The sequence below is a fragment of the Salvelinus alpinus genome, chromosome 18, assembly GCF_045679555.1.
Source record: "Salvelinus alpinus chromosome 18, SLU_Salpinus.1, whole genome shotgun sequence".
In the NCBI taxonomy this organism is placed as follows: domain Eukaryota; kingdom Metazoa; phylum Chordata; class Actinopteri; order Salmoniformes; family Salmonidae; genus Salvelinus; species Salvelinus alpinus.
Window position 1 is genome coordinate 39517112 of NC_092103.1, and position 20334 is coordinate 39537445.

The 20334-nt window shown below is 42.2% G+C and overlaps 1 protein-coding gene across 4 annotated transcripts; it reads left to right on the forward strand.

Moving 5' to 3' along the window:
• Positions 1–12381: 12381 nt before the first annotated feature.
• LOC139544308 (zinc finger protein 271-like) lies at positions 12382–20122 on the forward strand. Of its 4 annotated transcripts, none has more exons than XM_071351271.1 (5): positions 12382–12689; positions 15685–15705; positions 15858–16182; positions 16393–16488; positions 18023–20122. In XM_071351271.1, the coding sequence occupies exons 1-5, from the start codon at positions 12546–12548 to the stop codon at positions 19819–19821; spliced, it is 2385 nt and encodes a 794-aa protein (XP_071207372.1). In that variant the 5' UTR covers positions 12382–12545; the 3' UTR covers positions 19822–20122. The 4 variants fall into 4 exon arrangements, with proteins under 4 accessions (XP_071207372.1, XP_071207374.1, XP_071207375.1 ...); XM_071351275.1 differs by having other exon boundaries at positions 12548–12751; XM_071351273.1 differs by lacking the exon at positions 15685–15705.
• Positions 20123–20334: the final 212 nt, after the last annotated feature.

A 20334-nucleotide genomic window follows, 5' to 3' on the forward strand; every position in this document is an offset into this window, starting at 1 on the left:
CTACAGTTAACGTCGAACAAAAGTTTTAGATAACTAGCTTTCTCAATGGTTTAGCTAGGTAACGTCACTACTGCTATACCTTATGCCGCGTTCTTGTCCTAGTCGGAGCTAGGAAACTCGGACATTTCCGACTTGATAATTGGTTGAACGAGGCACGTGTAATTTAAACCAGTTTGCAAGTCTAATTTCCGAGTCTCCTATTTCCGACTAGGACGTGAACGCGGCATTAGCTCCCGAAAACTAGGGAGAAGGCGGAATGCCGCCTAGTTGTCAGGCATTAGCTTCGCCCACTACTACATGTGAACAATCCCGAAGCGCTGTTATAACGTTTAGAAACGTCAATAATCGCTTGCAATATGACTTTCGAAAAATGTAATTTATCTTTCATCAGCGAGAAAAAAATCCTTCAAATAAAACATTTACATACTGTAGCAGTTTTGCATAGAGCCATACAGCTGGAACGAAACTACACTTCCCGAGTTACGCTTACACAGGTGTTCGGAGCATGCTAGATAGCTTATTAGCACAGGTGGTAGCTTTTTGTCTCACGTAAACAAGCGCTGTAACATGGAGATATGGCCCTGTGGGAGCATGAACCAAGCCCAATCAAGGTGCTTATCAATTTAACCAGATATCAAGAGACTAGTGTTAATGTTCAGATTGAGCTTTGGGCTCTTTTCTACTAGCAGTATTTCAATCTGTTCAATTTCGCAGTGTGGATAAAGGTCAAATGTGCATGTCCCATCCCAGAATTGAGGTGTCTTAATGTAACCATGATTGCATTCGACCCCAGTGCAACTCGGTGTAAACAAGCTTAACAGTAGGGTCAGCATCTTCTGGCAAAGCCCTAAGCTATGTTACTAACTTGCTAGGTAGCTATGGTTTCACATCCTCTGCTGTGGCTGGCTGTATACTGTTAGGTAGTCTAATATCCACAGGAAAGTGTTTACACTTCTCCAGCGTGCCAGTGGCCATCGAAGGTGAGCATTTGCCCACTGAAGTTGGTTACGACTCCAAACTGCAGTCAGGTCAAGACCCTGGTAAGGACAACGAGCACGCATATAAGCTTCCCAGAGACGATTTCTGGCAGTTTGAGGAAATAGTTTGCTTGTGCAAACCCACAGTTTCATCAGCTGTCCGGGTGGCTGGTCTCAGACAATCCCACAGGTGAAGAAGCCAGATGTGTGTTGGTGGTCCTGGGCTGACGTGGTCTGCGGTTGTGAAGCCTGTTGGACGTACTGCCAAATTCTCTTAAATGACATTGGAGGTGGCCTTTTATTGTCCCCAGCACAAGGTGCACCTGTGTAATGATCGTGCTGTTAATCAGCTTCTTGATATGCCACACCTGTCAGGTGGATGGATTATCTTGGCAAAGGAGAAATGCTCACAGATTTGTGCACAATTTGAGAGAAATAAGCTTTTTGTGCATATGGAACATTTATGGAATATTTTATTTCTGCTCATGAAACATGGGACCAACACCATACATGTTGTGTTTTGTATTTTTGTTCAGTGTAGTAGCTAGCTAACCAGTTTACTTTTTAAAATTTCTCTACAGCTTTGCACCATAATGAATCTGGTGATGGGGGAGGCTATTCGTAAAATCTGCCAACTATTCCTCGTGGCCTCCTCACGTCTACAAAATGAAAATGGGAAACTGAAGACCAAGATGGAGCAGATGGAGGAAGATATGAAGACAATAACTGAGAAGGCTGAACATTATAGAATGTCTCTAGCTAAAGTGCAGGCACAAGCAGACCCGAAAGGACCTACCCATGTTCTGCACAATGGAATCATCTTTGCAATTAAACCACTTGGTGAGTGTTATAGACCTACAGTCATTACTGTCTATAGCAAGTTAGTTAACTTATTTTTTCCCCCTGTATATTTAATAGTTTTGTTTATCAACTTACATCACACACTGTGTGGAAAGAAAGGGAAAAGTGTTGTAAATATTTCAATGTAATATTGCATGTTACTTTTAGATCTCCCAGTGTTGCCTGGAATGACAGCGGGTTCAGCATTGCCAGGGAATGTCAGTCAAGCAAACCCTTTGACTAACGCAACATCAGTCCGTGCAGGTAATATCCTCAAGTTGGTGTTCATTTGAATAATTGTTGACAAACCAGAGGTGCATTCAATTTAGTTAAATGTTGTCTACGGTTGAATGTTTGTTGGCTGCGTGATGGGTTGTACTTAAACTACATGTTTTCCCTGAATGGTGCATGTGCTATTCTTCAATCTTTTAGTTATGTTTGGTGGGTCAAGTGGGTTTGGCCTGATCAATATGTGACTGTTTCAAATCGCAAAACTTGTGCCGCAAACAATCACCCTCTGGGCCAACTTAATCACAACATTCTGGTCGTTCAGAACAGCGCTGTTTCTGTTGAATCAAATGTTGCACCCCGTTGTGTCCTGCTGAATGCGCTCCAGCATTCAGCAGGACACTAGGAACCAAAACGGTGACTACCTGAACTTGTCCAAGAAACGCTTGTGTTCGTTTTGTTGCTAAATATTGCCATATATTAGTTGATTTTTATTTGACTAATTAACTTCTCTGGGATATGTGGGACGGTAGCGTCCCACCTAACCAACAGCCAGTGAAATTGCAGGGCGCCAAATTCAAAACAGAAATCTCATAATTAAAATTCCTCAAACATACAATTATTATACACCATTTTAAAGATAAACTTCTCGTTAATCCAGCCAACATGTCTGATTTCAAAAAGGATTTACGGCGAAAGCACACCTTGCGATTATGTTAGGTCAGTACATAGCCACAGAAAAACACAGCCATTTTTCCAGCCAAAGAGAGGAGTAACAAAAAGTAGAAATAGAGTTCAAATTAATCACTAATCTTTGATGATCTTCATCAGATGACACTCATAGGACTTCATGTTACACAATACATGTATGTTTTGTTTGGTAAAGTTCATATTTATATCCAAAAATCTGAGTTTAGGCGGAACGCTACTGTCTCATTTGGCCAAAAGCCAGAGAAAATGCAGCGCGCCAAATTCAAATAAAATACTATAAAAATCAAACTTTCATTAAATCACACATGAAAGATACCAAATTAAAGCTACACTGGTTGTGAATCCAGCCAACATGTCAGAATTCAAAGAGGCTTTTCGGCAAAAGCAAACGATGCTATTTTCTGAGGATAGCAACATTGTAAACAAAGAGAGAGAAGCATATTTCAACCCTGCAGGCGCGACAAAAGATGCAGAAATAAAAATATAATTCATGCCTTACCTTTGACGAGCTGCTGTTGTTGACACTCCAATATGTCCCATAAACATCACAAATGGTCCTTTTTGTTCGATTAATTCCGTCGATATATATCCAAAATGTCAATTTATTTGGCGCGTTTGATCCAGAAAAACACCAGTTCCAACTTGCTCAAACGTGGCTACAAAATATCTCAAAGGTTACCTGTAAACTTTGCCAAAACATTTCAAACTACTTTTGTAATACAACTTTAGGTATTTTTTAACATAAATAATCAAAACATTTAAGACGGGATGATCTGTGTTCAATACAGGAATAAAACAAACTGTAGCATGCTTTCTGGTTACGCGCCTCAAACAAAAAGTACACTTCACTCGACTCTCGTTCTGAACAGGGCTACTTCTTCATTACACAAAGGAAAAACCCTCAACCAATTTCTCAAGACTGTTGACATCCAGTGGAAGCGGTAGGAACTGCAGAAGGTCAATTAGAAATCTGGATTCCCAATGAAAATCAATTGAAAAGTGACCTAAAAAAAAAAAAAAAATCTGAATGGTTTGTCCTCGGGGTAAATTAGTTCTGTTATACTCAGACATGATTCAAACAGTTTTAGAAACTTCAGAGTGTTTTCTATCCAAATCTACTAACAATATGCATATCTTATCGTCTGGGGATGAGTAGCTGGCAGTTGAATTTGGGTATGCTTTTCATCCAAATGTGAAAATGCTGCCCCCTATCCTAGAGAGGTTAACCAAATTGGTTTTGGACAACTTTGTTTTCTTATGTCCTCTTAACTTGGGCCATAGTTTTACAATGTGTGTCATCATATTCCTTTTTATATTTAGGTCCTGCAATGGCTTGCAGTAAACCCACAGAAACTTCTTCGTTGGAGTGTGACTCCTCTCTGGGAGACACAGATGGACTGAATACAGACCCCTCACCAAGAGACACTGAATCCAACGTTGAGCATATGAGAGCTGCTCTGCCAGAGGGCAACGGGAGAGACGGCCATGAAAGCCAGAAAAACAGCAATACTAAAGGGACACAATCCAAAGAAACCAAACGCTTCAAGTGTGATGTTTGTGAGAAGACCTTCAGCAAGAAAGAGTTGTTGAGAGTTCACAAGTTAACGCACACAAGACCCTTCAAGTGCGATGTGTGTCAGAAGACCTTCACCAGGAAGGGGTTACTGGAAGCTCACAAGCTAAGTCACACAAGACCCTTCAAGTGTGATGTTTGTGACAAGGTCTTCAACCTGAACCGCTTGCTTGTACGTCACATGCTACTTCACACAGGAGAGAGGCCATTCGCTTGTGGTCAATGTGGCAAAACATTCAGAATGTCCAAGCAGCTTGAACATCACATGTTGCGTCACAGAGAAAAAACATTCAGTTGCAAAGTTTGCGAAAGTATATTCCCTACCAAGAAAGATCTGACACAACATCGGCTTGTTCATGCCTTGGAGAGACCGTTCAAGTGCCTGACTTGTGGAAAAGGTTTCACATCAAGGGCCGTGCTTATGGGGCACGAGAGAATCCACACCAGTGAAAAACCACACAGCTGCGCTGAATGTGGGAAGAGTTACAGACTGTCTTATGACCTAAGTATTCATATGCGAAGACATACAGGCGAACGTCCACACTTATGCTTGGAGTGTGGTAAGAGCTTTATAACTAAATCCAGCCTTGAAAACCACAAGGTAATCCATACAGGGGAGAAGCCATTTACATGTGAGACCTGTGGAGCTGCTTTCGGCCATAAAGCAAACCTTCAGAGACACCAAGTGCTTCACACAGGGGAGAGACCATACAAATGTAAAGTGTGTGGGAAAAGCTACCTTCAGTCCACCGACCTAAAAGCTCACATGCACCATCATGGGGCAACCAAACCATTTATGTGTGACCTATGTGGAAAGACTTTCATTTACAATTACCAAATGAGACAGCACAATATAAAATGGCACACAGCTGAAGGAGAGAACATTCCTGGGGGAGTGGGAACCTCGACAAAGCCATTCAGTTGTGATGTATGTTTGAATGGCTTCAGCTCCATGCTAACTCTGAAATACCATCAACAAGTTCACACAGGACAAAATCAATACTCTTGTTCTGTTTGCGGAAAGACCTTTGCCTATAAAAATACTTTGGACTATCACATGAAACTTCACAGTGGAGAGAAGCCTCATGAATGTAAATACTGTGGAAGAAAATTCATTCTTAAGCAAGCTCTCAAAGGACATGAGCGAACCCATACAGGTGAAAAGCCCTTCAAATGCAGTTATTGTGACAAGACTTTCTCAGTCAACAGCAATCTCAAAAGGCATGAGCGAGTCCACACGGGAGAGAAGCCATTCAAATGTGACGTCTGCGGGAGAGGTTTCAGCCAAGCCAACAATGTCAAAGCCCACATGCAGGTCCACACTGGAGTTAGGCCTTATTATTGCAAGAGGTGTGGAAAGGGCTTTTCTGACATAAGACACTACAAAAACCATAGCTGTAATGGTGTGGCAGCGACACGCAATCAGTCTCGTAAACCTTCTGACCGTACTTTCAGAAGAAGGAAAGGAGGTAGAGACAGGAGTGCTTGCCTTAATGCTGCTGTGATGTAGACTCAGTGATATAATCTCTATCATTCACAGTGGGGCAACTTCCTGCTTTCAGACATCAGGAACAACATGGATGTATTCAGCAGGGTGAAAAGTTCTCGGGTGAGTTTCCCGAAAGCCTCGTAGGAAATGAGATGCATATCTGCCGTAATGCTTGGAGATTTTGCTATAAGTCTTAGTCAATGTTTATGAGCCCACATTATCATGGAGACGTTGTATATTTCTGACTGTGCTCAATCATTTACCATGTGTTATTTTTTTCCTATTGTATAAATCCTTAAACACCTAATTCATGTGAAAATATCAGAACTACACATTTAATACTTTGTACGTCAGCTACATAGGACTGCTAGATTAGTTATTCGGGTGATTGTCCTGATTGGGCAAGAATTTTGAAGGAATTCTTGTTTTTAAAGGTCCAATTCGGCTGTTTTTATATCAATATCATATCATTTCTTGGTAACAATTGAAGTACCTCATTTTGCTTGTTTTCAATTAAAATGGTCAAAAATACTTCTTTTAAAATAGCTTTTTAGCAATGAGCAATTTCTCAAGCAAGAATTTTGCTTGGACTGTCGGAGTGGGGAGAGAAACTGTTGTTATTGGCAGAGGTTTGGAACTCTTCCTTATTGGTCTATTAACTCATTTATCATCAGGCCGCCAGAAACTCCATCCCACCAAAACAGGCTGAAATGTCAGCCGGTCTTTTCAAACAACTCTTACTCTAAAAGGGAATTATCATTCTCACACTATTATTCCAACCTCATAGTGTGGAAATACTGTACATGACCAAAGGTATGTGGGACACCTGCTCATGTCACATCTCATTACAAATTCATGGGCATTAATATGGAGTTGGTCCCCCCCTTTGCTGCTATACCAGCCACCCTCCACTCTCCGGGAAGGCTTTCCACTAGATGTTGGAACATTGCTGCGGGGACTAATGCTCTTGTGGCTGAATGGAAGCAAATCCCTGCAGCATTGTTCCAACATCTAGTGGAAAGCCTTCCCAGAAGAGTGGAGGCTGTTATAGCAGCAAAGGGGGGACCAACTCCATATGAATGCCCATGATTTAATGTCCAGCTTTAAGCTGTTCACCTTGGTGTACTATTTTTCCTTTTGTAAGAGACTTAAGAATGTCTTTACCTTGTTTGGTTAGTTACTTCCATTTCAAGTTACTTTTGGGAGAAGTAGCCTTTTAGCTTGAGGAGAAGTGCATTGGATCTCCTTTTATTTGCAACACTGCATTTATGGTTTTTAAATACTACATTTAGGACTCGATTCTTGAGTTGTATCTGCATTAGTCCCCATGTATTCTCATTGTCTTACTTTTTTATGATGGTATAATTTATTGTGACATTTTTATTATCTGGAACTGATGCTTGACTTCAGATTAATTGGTTGTAGACTAGGGCGTCTCAGACTAAGGTAAGTAAGGACTAACCAGTTAATCTTTGAAGCCTAATTATACTGAACAAAAATCTAAATGCAACATGCAATAATGTCAAAGATTTTACTGAGTTGCAGTTCATATAAGGAAATCAGTCAATTGAAATAAATTCATTTGGCCCTAATCTATGGATTTCACATTACTGGGCGGGGGTGCAGCCATGGGTGGGCCTGGGAGGGCATAGGACCACCCACTGGGGAGCCAGGCCCAGCCAATCAGAATGAGTTTGCCCCCACAAAAGGGCTTTATTACAGTTCACATAAAGCTTTGTAGACTATTAGGAATATAGTTGGTTCACTTACACCACACAAATCTCCTGTTTCACAATAAAGGTCCAAGATGCTAAAAATTTCAAGGTGATAAGTACTAGGAGGGATGGGCCTTCTGTAAAGAGTCAGATGAAAGCCCTGGCTTTCACTAGGCAAGTCGGTTAAGAACAAATTGTTACTTACGGCCTAACCCAGACACCGCCCTATGGGACTCCCAATCACGGCCGGTTGTGATACAGCCTGAAATCGAACCAGGGTCTGTAGTGACTCTAGCACTGAGATGCAGTGCTTTAGACCGCTGCGCCACTCGGGAGTCAAGGTGAACCTGGGGGCCAACATCCATTAATCTGAAGTTAAACCTACTTCTGGACAGGTTTAATGTAAGCTTTCACTTAGATCTAGATTAACTGTAATAGTCCTTCTGGAAATCTGACTTTTTTCGAATCTAGACAAGGGCAAGTCAGACTATTAAACCATGTCTGAGAAAAGCCAATTCAGTTAGTCCAGTTTAAATGCAGTTAGTCTAGGATTAGGCTTAATCTGTGTCTGCGAAATCGCCCCTGAGTGTACAAAATATTAAGGACACCTTCCTAATATTGAGTTGCATCACACCCCTTATGCCCTCAGAACAGCTTCAATTTGTCAGGGTATGGACTCTACAAACTGTCAAGCGTATCACAGGGATGCTGGCCCATGTTGACTCCAATGCTTCCTACAGTTGTGTCAAATTGGCTGGATGTCCTTTGGCTGGTGGACCATTCTTAATACACACAGGAAACTGTTGAGTGTGAAAAACCCAGCAGCGTTGCAGTTTTTGACACAAAACAGTGCATTTGGCACATACTTCCATACCACATTCAAAGGCACTTAAATGTGTTGTCTTGCCCATTCACCCTCAATTTCTTTCACCTGGTCAAGCTATCTCAAGGTTGCCCAACTGGAGACCCACGGATGGCTTTATTTGGCCCCCCAAGTTTGCTGAGCAAAAAAAACAGTTTTCATTGTTGGATATAAAAGACTAAACACCAGGAAATCAGCTCTAGTTGAATTTAATTTTGGAAGTCTGTTCCCAAATGTTCCCACACAACAGAGATGTGATCGTATACAAATGTAAGCAAGTTTTTAAATTATTTTAGTGAAATATTATATCTGTTTGGGCTTCTTGCAGTCGATTTGACATTACAAATGATTTGTAATTATGTTCCGGCTGCCCGACCATCCGCTCAAGAACAGAAATCGGTACGTGGCTCAGTCTAGTTGATGATCCCTGGTATGTCATGGAAAGAGCAGGTGTCCTTAATGTTTTGTTCACTCATTCTAAATTCACTTTCATCTTATTCCATTTTGATAGACCGCAGCGGATTTAGAATGTTGAATTTGTTTCATATCTCACTGATGACCTGACACTCCCATCCTCTGAGTTATGTTTGTTATCAGAATTTTCAACATCATAATCATTATATAGGTTACTAGTTTGTGTTGCTGTACTCATCTTATTTTCAACAATTAATTCCACTTAGAGGAAATAGAATTTCAGCTTTTCTATTGGCATGGTTTCCAAGAACATTGATGTTGTGTCTTTACTGGTAATCTGACACCTTCATCCTCTATATGAGCATCTGTCTGATTATCAACATCATGACCTGTATCTAAGTGACTTGTTTGATGTTCCATAATGATCTTGTTTTCATTAATTGATTCCACTTTGATAGACAAATCTATTTCCTCCATTGGCATGGTTTTCAAGTCCATTTATTCAGATTATTTAGTTTTAGCTTGACCATCATCCTGCATTTGGGCTCCCGAATTGCGCAGCAGTCTAAGGCACTGTATCTCAATGCAAGAGGCAAGAACCAATCCCTGGTTCAAATCCAGGCTGTATCACATCCGGCCGCGATTGAGAGTCCCATAGGGCGTTGCACAATTGGCCCAGCGTTGTACGTGTTTGGCCAGGTTAGGCCGTTGTAAATAAGAATTTGTTCTTAATTTACGTGCCTAGTTAATTAAATAAAACTACCACTACCTTGTATCCTTTTCCCTCTCGCTCTCATCCAACACTTCCCACACTGCCCCTACTCGGATGGTATCGCGCCGTCCCAACCTTCGCTCTCTCTCCCCCGCTACTCTCTCCTCTTCCATCCTATCATCTCTTCCCTCTGCTCAAACCTTCTCCAACCTATCTCCTGATTCTGCCTCCTCAACCCTCCTCTCCTCCCTTTCTGCATCCTTTGACTCTCTATGTCCCCTATCCTCCAGGCCGACTCGGTCCTCCCCTCCTGCTCCGTGGCTCGACGACTCATTGCGAGCTCACAGAACAGGGCTCCGGGCAGCCGAGCGGAAATGGAGGAAAACTCGCCTCCCTGCGGACCTGGCATCCTTTCACTCCCTCCTCTCTACATTCTCCTCTTCTGTCTCTGCTGCTAAAGCCAATTTCTACCACTCTAAATTCCAAGCATCTGCCTCTAACCCTAGGAAGCTCTTTGCCACCTTCTCCTCCCTCCTGAATCCTCCTCCCCCTCCTCCCCCCTCCTCCCTCTCTGCTGATGACTTCGTCAACCATTTTGAAAAGAAGGTCGACGACATCCGATCCTCGTTTGCTAAGTCAAACGACACCGCTGGTTCTGCTCACACTGCCCTACCCTGTGCTTTGACCTCTTTCTCCCCTCTCTCTCCAGATGAAATCTCGCGTCTTGTGACGGCCGGCCGCCCAACAACCTGCCCGCTTGACCCTATCCCCTCCTCTCTTCTCCAGACCATTTCCGGAGACCTTCTCCCTTACCTCACCTCGCTCATCAACTCATCCTTGACCGCTGGCTACGTCCCTTCCGTCTTCAAGAGAGCGAGAGTTGCACCCCTTCTGAAAAAACCTACACTCGATCCCTCCGATGTCAACAACTACAGACCAGTATCCCTTCTTTCTTTTCTCTCCAAAACTCTTGAACGTGCCGTCCTTGGCCAGCTCTCCTGCTATCTCTCTCAGAATGACCTTCTTGATCCAAATCAGTCAGGTTTCAAGACTAGTCATTCAACTGAGACTGCTCTTCTCTGTGTCACGGAGGCGCTCCGCACTGCTAAAGCTAACTCTCTCTCCTCTGCTCTCATCCTTCTAGACCTATCGGCTGCCTTTGATACTGTGAACCATCAGATCCTCCTCTCCACCCTCTCCGAGCTGGGCATCTCCGGCGCGGCCCACGCTTGGATTGCGTCCTACCTGACAGGTCGCTCCTACCAGGTGGCGTAGCGAGAATCTGTCTCCGCACCACGTGCTCTCACCACTGGTGTCCCCCAGGGCTCTGTTCTAGGCCCTCTCCTATTCTCGCTATACACCAAGTCACTTGGCTCTGTCATATCCTCACATGGTCTCTCCTATCATTGCTATGCAGACGACACACAATTAATCTTCTCCTTTCCCCCCTCTGATAACCAGGTGGTGAATCGCATCTCTGCATGTCTGGCAGACATATCAGTGTGGATGACGGATCACCACCTCAAGCTGAACCTCGGCAAGACGGAGCTGCTCTTCCTCCCGGGGAAGGACTGCCCGTTCCATGATCTCGCCATCACGGTTGACAACTCCATTGTGTCCTCCTCCCAGAGTGCTAAGAACCTTGGCGTGATCCTGGACAACACCCTGTCGTTCTCAACTAACATCAAGGCGGTGACCCGTTCCTGTAGGTTCATGCTCTACAACATTCGCAGAGTACGACCCTGCCTCACGCAGGAAGCGGCGCAGGTCCTAATCCAGGCACTTGTCATCTCCCGTCTGGATTACTGCAACTCGCTGTTGGCTGGGCTCCCTGCCTGTGCCATTAAACCCCTACAACTCATCCAGAACGCCGCAGCCCGTCTGGTGTTCAACTTTCCCAAGTTCTCTCACGTCACCCCGCTCCTCCGCTCTCTCCACTGGCTTCCAGTTGAAGCTCGCATCCGCTACAAGACCATGGTGCTTGCCTACGGAGCTGTGAGGGGAACGGCACCTCCGTACCTTCAGGCTCTGATCAGGCCCTACACCCAAACAAGGGCACTGCGTTCATCCACCTCTGGCCTGCTCGCCTCCCTACCTCTGAGGAAGTACAGTTCCCGCTCAGCCCAGTCAAAACTGTTCGCTGCTCTGGCACCCCAATGGTGGAACAAACTCCCTCACGACGCCAGGTCAGCGGAGTCAATCACCACCTTCCGGAGACACCTGAAACCCCACCTCTTTAAGGAATACCTAGGATAGGATAAAGTAATCCTTCTAACCCCCCCCCCCCCTTAAAAGAGTTAGATGCACTATTGTAAAGTGGTTGTTCCACTGGATATCATAAGGTGAATGCACCAATTTGTAAGTCGCTCTGGATAAGAGCGTCTGCTAAATGACTTAAATGTAAAATGTAATAAAATCTAGGTTCAGGTAACAGTAGCTGTACCCAATGATGCAAACTTTAATGGTATGACACATTTGAGTTATTCAGCAGATGCTCTTATCCAGAGCAACTTACAGGAGCAATTAGGGTTAAGTGCCTTGCTCAAGGGCACTTCGTGATATGTTTCGCCTCATCTTTCTACAAAGAGTTTCCAAGTCTGACATTTGAGTTGTCTTGAACGTGGGACTATTAGTGTTGGGTCTGAGGATTCTGAAACGCCCCTTTCACTTTGACAACTTCTATAGTTTGAAACCGTACAGAAGCAGACGTGTGGATATGAAAATGCTCTCTTCAAACATGTTAATCCTATTTGACATTGGGTAACTTTTAAACCCACCAACCGTGTTGTTTTTCACAGGGGATTATAATTAAAAGCGTCACCAATATACTTTTAAATAATACAGTAAAACTTAGATCTTTGTTAATTGACAAAACATTTGTTTGCATTTCCAAGTCGGGCGACTTTTATTTTGAATGAGGCGTATGATCACGTGACCAAATTTGAACTAGCTTCATTGCTGGCAGGTGCTGGGTTTCTAGTAGATTGTACGCCACAAATTCAAAATAGTCAGTCTGAGCGCAAAATGGCTACAACTTGTTATAATAGGTTTCAGTCAGAAACAACATCGATTATGGCCGTTGTCGTTGACACGGCAATGACAGAAATTAGCCGATTTCTGCCCACCGTGCCAAACTCATACCCTAACGTTAGCAATCCGGAGAGAGAGGTGAGTAGCCTACAGTGCAAATTGCACTACAGCAAAGACTGGATCTCTGGCAACGGTCATTGGTACGTGATTGACGGAGTTGAGCTTGCTACGTAACGTCTAACTTTAGCTGACTAGCTAAAGTTACACCACACAGAACAATTATTAAAACAAATATTTAGTTACACGTTACGTTGTCTAATAGCAGAGAGGAAGAGGTAAATAGAGGCCTAATTCGGCGGGAAGTCACACTCCCTACGGCATGTAGCGTTTTTTCGCCAACCAAGCAAGGAGTTTTTGTCAATAAGTGTCGAATTTGGGCATAAAGTTTATTTGATTATAAGTTTTGTACTGGCATAAGTAGGACACTTGACAAACCAGCAACTCAGTGAGAGAGAAAAAAAACATCGGAGTTGTTTCGAAATGGATGTACATATTTATAGCATGAGGCCTAGTAGCATAGCATCTCACTCAATTGTTAGGGCGGAGACAAGTATCTTGTCAGTATATCCATAATCTTTGCTAATTTAGTAGTTTATCCACTATGATAGTCTTTGGCGTAACTATGACTACGTTAGCTAGCAAGTTAGCTCTAGAGTGCAATAGCAAAGACAGTACAGTATAAAGATGGACAGAAACTGCTTCTCCTATAGAAATCCCCGATCACGCTTGTAAGTGATGTCAATGTGACGTTGGCTAGCTATGCCGCGTTCAAAACAACTGGGAACTTGGAACTCGGAACTAGCTATGCCGCGTTCAAAACAACTGGGAACTTGGAACTCGGAACTGGTAACTCAGTAATTTCTGACTTCAGACAAGCTTCGACTGGGAATATCGTTTTGACTCGAACTCTGGCTTCTTTCTCGAGATCCGAACTGAAGATTACTGACTTCATGATTTCTCCTCGTATTTTTACCAGTTCCCAGTTGTTTTGAATGCGGCACCAGTTGTCTTGAATGCACCATTAAGCTCATCGGGTCTAATGATCATCGCATCTAACTGCGCATGTGCATGCCGTAAAATCAAAGACACCCCTTCAATATTAACGCGGAAAATGAAAACGTGTCAGTTTGTAACTTTCAGGAGGTCTGATTTAATAACATGTTCAGCTACTTAAAGGAACATTTTACTCAACTCTTAAGGTATCAGCAGTCAAGTTATCAAAGTCATCGGCGTTGTGTATTTTAGATTTCAAGAAAAGGAACAACTAAGGAATCATTTTTCACTTCTCTCATTGACCACGTTAACATGCACACCAATGTCCTGTTATTATTCGGGATACTCAAGTGTTCTGTTTTCAATTTGACATGTAAACAGCATATCCCGTTTACAATATCCCGGTTATGAGAAACCAGGACAAGATGCCTGGTATATGCTGATACTGTGGCATGTAAACATCGTATCCTGTTTTGCATATCATGGGTGTTGTGTGATGTTTTCAAACAAATCACTTCAAAAAGTAGGCTACTTGCTCAGTTCGATCTGGACTGTATAGCCTACTGGCTACTTTCACCCCTAATTTAGACAACTTTCTGCTTATAATTTTCGCCATTTGCTAGGCCATATTATAATTTTCGCCATTTGCTAGGCCATATTATAATTTACGCCATTTTCTAGGCCATTTTTATAATTTACTCCATTAGTTTGATACATGAAACCAATAGTTTGATACGTGCAGCTTCTCTTCTGTCATAACATGTTGCCCCAGAAGACTAAAGTATTGCTCACCAGAATGTCTTACATTGATACAATGAATGCACTAGTAATTTAGTTAACACTGGTAAAGTTGTCAGTTTTGTTTAAGGGACGGGGGGAAACGCAATAACTCAGTGTAAAGGTTGGTCCTGTGCAGAATGTCCAAATGTCATCAGTTTGACTGGTTTTAAGGAAATGGAAGGCTGGGAAAACGATGAAACACGTTACAGATAAGACTTCAGTTTGTCTTGGGTGCATATTTTATGGGTTTGAAATACTGTCTGCTTGCATAAGTGTCAAAGATAACACATTACATTTGCATTTGCTCGAGATGCCGAAAGAAAGAAATCATATTTCTGCGCTAGTGTTCCCGAGACAAACATTTGTTGTATAATTTTACTGCAAGGTATACATAATTCTGCAGAAGTTAATATTACATTACGCTACATGTCAGAAGTTATAGGCCTGCAGTCAGTGTCCATATTTCAATTACTATTCCATTTAACGCATATTAACTTAAATGAGGAATATTCTGTTTATTCAATAGTAATGCCAGAGTTTCTAAACCCAGAAGCGCAACATCTCGAGACTTCCGGGAGCACTTGTGAAACAGATTAAGCAGACCGGTTTGAGAAGTCAATGAGAGAAGTGAAAAATTCTTACAAATCTAGGCACTACCTAGATTTGAGTTGTCTTCAGTAATTGAACATGTTATTACTCCAACCTTTTGAAAGTGACAAACTGACAAGTTTTAATTTGAGTCAAAAACATCTTTATCGGAGTGCTTTTGATATGATGGCCTGCACATGCACAGTTTGGCGCGAGACGACCGTTAGTTCCGATGACGTTTCTGCGCATGTACTTAGCTAGCCAACGTCGCCATGCCATCGCCTAGAAGCGTGATCGGGGATTTCTATTGGAGAAGCAGTTTCTGCCTGTCTTCATGCTGTACAGTTTTTGGTAATGTCGTCTTTTTGTAGGCACGAACACCGCCATGGTTCGTTGGACAAAGTCTATGGGGAAATTAATGGAGATCTTTGTAGCGTTTTTGGTTTAATTCCAAACGTTAGGTCTGTGGTAAACACAGGCTTATGAGTTCTTATACGTTTTGTTCTATGAGAGAGTCTTCATCAGGTTACACAACTTTTTGTGAATTTTGAAGCATTTATCAGAAAAATCACAAAGGCTTCATAGTTCATAAAGGCCAGGTTAACCGACGACTATAATGTCATAGAACAAAACGTATAAGATCCCCTAAGCCTGTGTTAACCTCAGACCTTTTTTTCTGTGTTGATTCCAAAACCCTATTCTTTCCCCATAGGAATGGCTGAACGAACCAGAGGTAACTCTTTTCCGGTTTTTATGACTACAGGCTGGCGAGTTATATTGCTAGCCCATCTAGCTAGCTAACTTACTGGTTTCACTTCTTCATTTCAGTGTAGCTGGCTGCACAGCTATCTACTTGGGTAACCTTTTTTTTTTTTCTCTACACAGCTGTGCACAATTATGAATCTTGTGACAGGGGAGGCTATTCGTAAAATCTGCCAACTATTCCTAGTGGTCTCCTCAAGTTTACAAAATGAGAACGATGAACTGAAGACCAAGGTGGAGCAGATGGATGAAGATATGAAAACCAAGGTGGAGCAGATGGATGAAGTTCTGAAAACCAAGGTGGAGCAGATGGATGAAGATATGAAGGCATTAACTGAGAAGGCTGAACATTATAGAGCATCACTGGCTAAAATGCAGGCACAAGCAGAACCGAAAGGACCCACGCATATTCTGCTCAATGGAATGATTTTTGCAATTCCACCAGTTGGTGAGTGTTCTAGACCTAGCTAGCTACCTAGTCATTACTGCCTAGGCTTTAGCTATGACTAGCATGTTAGCTAGAAGGGTTCTTGGCCTGTTTTTTGTATCAATTTAGACCTACATGACTTGCATCACACATCATTTTGTGGAAAGAAAGGTAAAAGCGAAGCAGCGTTTTGAACATGTTTTAATGTAATTATGATTGATATGTTTTTAGGTCTCCCAATGTTGTCTGGAATGACAGAAGTTTCAACATTGCCAGGGAATGTCAGTCAAGCAAACCCGGTCACTAATGCAATGTCAGTCTCTGCAGGTAATCCTTAAGAGGATTCTATTTTGCATAATGGTTACCAGACCAGGGTCTTATTCACTAAGAAGGAAATGGGCCAAAACTGAATGTTTATTTTAACACTCATGTAAAAAAATATATATATATAAATTAATGTATTGGTAGATTTATTTGACAAATGAAATTTGACTAGCGTCCTGTCCAGCTAGTGTATTTGTACATCAAGATGCCTCATGCTACATAAAAGTTTGCTCTATAGTAGGGCAGGGCAATATATCAAATGAATTCAAACGTGTGTTAGTGCAGCGTTCCAAATGCCTGTATTGCAAGACTCTAGGCTGAATTTATTTCCCATTTTTATGAGCATTTGTCTTATTGGTCACTTCTCCTTCGCTCGTCCCTGTACTGTGTGCACACTCTCCCCCTGCTACCAAGCCCCTCCCCCTGACACTCACAACAACAAAGAGTAAAGATCACTTCTTCCTCTCTGACAACAAGCGGTTTCAACTCTATTTGCATTTGAGGTTTTGGTCCAACAGGACTGGTCATGTGGACACTGAGACACAATTTTACTGTAATAGAGGAGAAGTTAACGTCTAACGATACCATTTTTATGTCTCAACTCAAATTGTGTGAATAACCTATTAAAACGTGAGTATCAACGAACATTGATTCTGGAAAACATGCTCAGTTTCTGTTGCTTGTGGTACTATGTACCGATAGCAGCATTTTAGCCACATACAGTAATACTAGATGTCTAGTCTATTTTATAAATGTGCAATGAGCATAAACTATATTATAAGGAATAGGCAACTATTTCTCATTCTGAGAAATAAGGTACGCCACTTGATTTCAACATCTGAACAAAGAGGACAGGCTAGCATCCTTTTAAACAGTTGGAGATGGACAGAAGGGTGTGTTCAAAACAATTCAACTGTTCTGCCTTGTTAACTAGCAAATAGATCCAAGTTGGCTTGACTTTAAATATAAAGGTTAGCTGGCTATTTGCTAGCACCTTGGCTTGAGATTGTTTGAGACCTGTGTTCATTTTCTATAACGCCTACTACAAGAACTTGGTCATTAGTAAATTTGGATTATGCATGGTTCTGGTTAAATGTTTAACCAAAAGGGCATTTTCATAGACGGACTTAAAAGCCAGATCAGTGATTATTGCAAAAATCAGGTTAAACTATTTTGATAAAATATTAGTGGGTCTTGTGGAAGGCTTTTTAATAGCCTAGGTATAATTTCAGAAGTCCTGAATTCATTAGATTATTGCTGACTGTTTGAAATGCAGTGTATTTTACTTTTAATTGTACAACACAGTTAATTTAGAGAACATATAAAGTGTGTATCGCCCATGAGTTAGAAGAAATAGATATATATATATATCGCCCAGCCCTACTCTATAGGCTCCGGACCTATGGGCCGTTCTGGCTCAGACGAGGCTACTTACTTTCAATTTTCAATGAGTTTAGTATAATCCTCAAATTTGTAAAACCTATTTAATTTATAGTTTTCTAATGTGTGTATATACTCATATTTCTTTCATCTTTAGGTCCTGCAAAGGTTTGCAGTAAACCCACAGAAACTTCTTCGTTGGAGTGTGACTCCTCTCTGGGAGACACACATGGACTGAATACAGACCCTTCACCAAGAGACACTGACTCCAACATTGAGGATATGAGAGCTGCTCTGCCAGAGAGCAACAAGAGAGACAGCCATGAAAGCCAGAAAAACAGCAGTACTACTAAAAGGATGCGATCCAAAGAAACCAAACGCTTCAAGTGTGATGTTTGTGAGAAGACTTTCAGCCGGAACAACCTACTGGTACAACACAAGCTAACTCACACAAGACCCTTCAAGTGTGATGTTTGTGAAAAGACCTTCAGCAGGAAGGGGTCACTGGAAGCTCACAAGCTAAGTAAACCAAGACCCTTCAAGTGTGACGTTTGTGAGAAGAACTTCTGTCTGAACCGCTTGCTGGTACGTCACATGCTAATTCACACAGGAGAGAGGCCATTCGCTTGTGGTCAATGTGGCAAAACATTCAGAATGTCCAAGCAGCTCGAACATCACATGTTGCGTCACAGAGAAAAAACGTTCAGTTGCAAAGTCTGTGGAAATACATTCTCTACCAAGAAAGATCTGAAACGACATCAGCTTGTTCATGCAGTGGAGAGACCGTTCAAGTGCCTGACTTGTGACAAGGGTTTCACATCAAGGAAACTGCTTATCGAGCACGAGAGAATCCACACTGGTGAAAAACCATACAGCTGTGCTGTATGTGGAAAGAGTTACAGACAGCATGGTGGCCTTAGTATTCATATGCGACGACATACAGGTGTACGGCCGCACTCATGTTCAGAGTGTGGTAAGCGTTTTATGACAAGCAGCAGCCTCAAAAACCACATGGTTGTTCATACAGGGGAGAAGGCATTTACATGTGAGACCTGTGGAGCTGCTTTCGGCCATAAAGGAAACCTTGTGAGACACCAAGTGCTTCACACAGGGGAGAGACCGTACAAATGTAAAGTGTGTGGGAAAAGCTACCTTCAGTCCACCGACCTAAAAGCTCACATGCACCGTCATGGGGCAACCAAACCATTTATGTGTGACCTATGTGGAAAGACTTTTATGTACAATTTTCAAATGAGACGGCACCATCTAAAATGGCACACAGCTGAAGGAGAGAAACAGAGGGAACGAAAGAGAAGAGAGAGAGCGAGAACCGCCAGGAGAGCGGGAACCTCAACAAAGCCATTCAGTTGCGACATATGTTTGAACGGCTTCAGCTCCATGCTAACTCTGAAAAACCATCAACAAGTTCACACAGGACAAAAGCAATACTCTTGTTCTGTTTGCGGAAAGACCTTTGCCTATAAACATACTTTTGACTATCACATGAGACTTCACAGTGGAGTGAAGCCCTACGCTTGTAAATACTGTGAAAAGAAATTTGTTCTTAGGCAAGCTCTAGAAGGACATGAGCGAACCCATACAGGTGAAAAGCCCTTCAAATGCAGTTATTGTGACAAGACTTTTGCAGTCAACACCAATCTCAAAAGGCATGAGCGAGTCCACACGGGAGAGAAGCCATTCAAATGTGACGTCTGCGGGAGAGGTTTCAGCCAAGCCAACAATGTCAAAGCCCACATGCAGGTCCACACCGGAGTTAGGCCTTATTATTGCAAGAGATGTGGAAAGGGCTTTTCTGACATAAGACACTACAAAAACCATAGCTGTAATGGTGTGGCAGCAACACGTGATCGGTCTCGTAAATCTTCAGACCGCTCTTTCAGAAGAAAGAAAGGAGGTGAAGACAGCAGTGCTTGCCTTAATGCTGCTGTGATGTAGACTCAGTGATATGATCTCAATCATTCACAGTGGGGCAACTTCCTGCTTTCAGACATCACGAACATGAAAAGTTCTCGGGTGAGTTTCTGGAAAGCCTTTTAGAAAATTAGAAAACGTAGAAAACGTTTAGGAAATTAGATGAGTGCCTGCTGTAATGCTTGGAGATATTGCTATAAGTTTTGGTCATTGTTCATTTGCCCAAATTCTCATGGACATGTTTATTTCTGACTGTGCTGAATCATTTACAATGTTTTCTTTCTTTCTATTGTGTAAATCATTAAACACTTAATTCATGTGTAAATATCAGAACTTCTCATTTACATAATTGTCCGTCAGTTACATAGGACCGCTAGATTAGTTATTCAGGTGATTGTCCTGATTGGACAAGAATTTTAAGGATTTCTTGTTTTTTTATGCTGATAAAAAAAAATATATATATATATATACAGTGTATACGTACACTAAGTGTATAAAACATTAAGAACACTTGCTCTTTCCATGACATCGACTGGG

Bases quoted from the DNA above. Each gene is read 5' to 3' on its own strand.
- LOC139544308 (XM_071351271.1), top strand. From the start codon at position 12,546: ATGGCTACAACTTGTTATAATAGGTTTCAGTCAGAAACAACATCGATT. The intron at 16,183-16,392 runs GTGAGTGTTCTA...ATATGTTTTTAG, and splicing joins TTTTGCAATTCCACCAGTTG to GTCTCCCAATGTTGTCTGGA. The intron at 16,489-18,022 runs GTAATCCTTAAG...TTTCATCTTTAG, and splicing joins TGCAATGTCAGTCTCTGCAG to GTCCTGCAAAGGTTTGCAGT.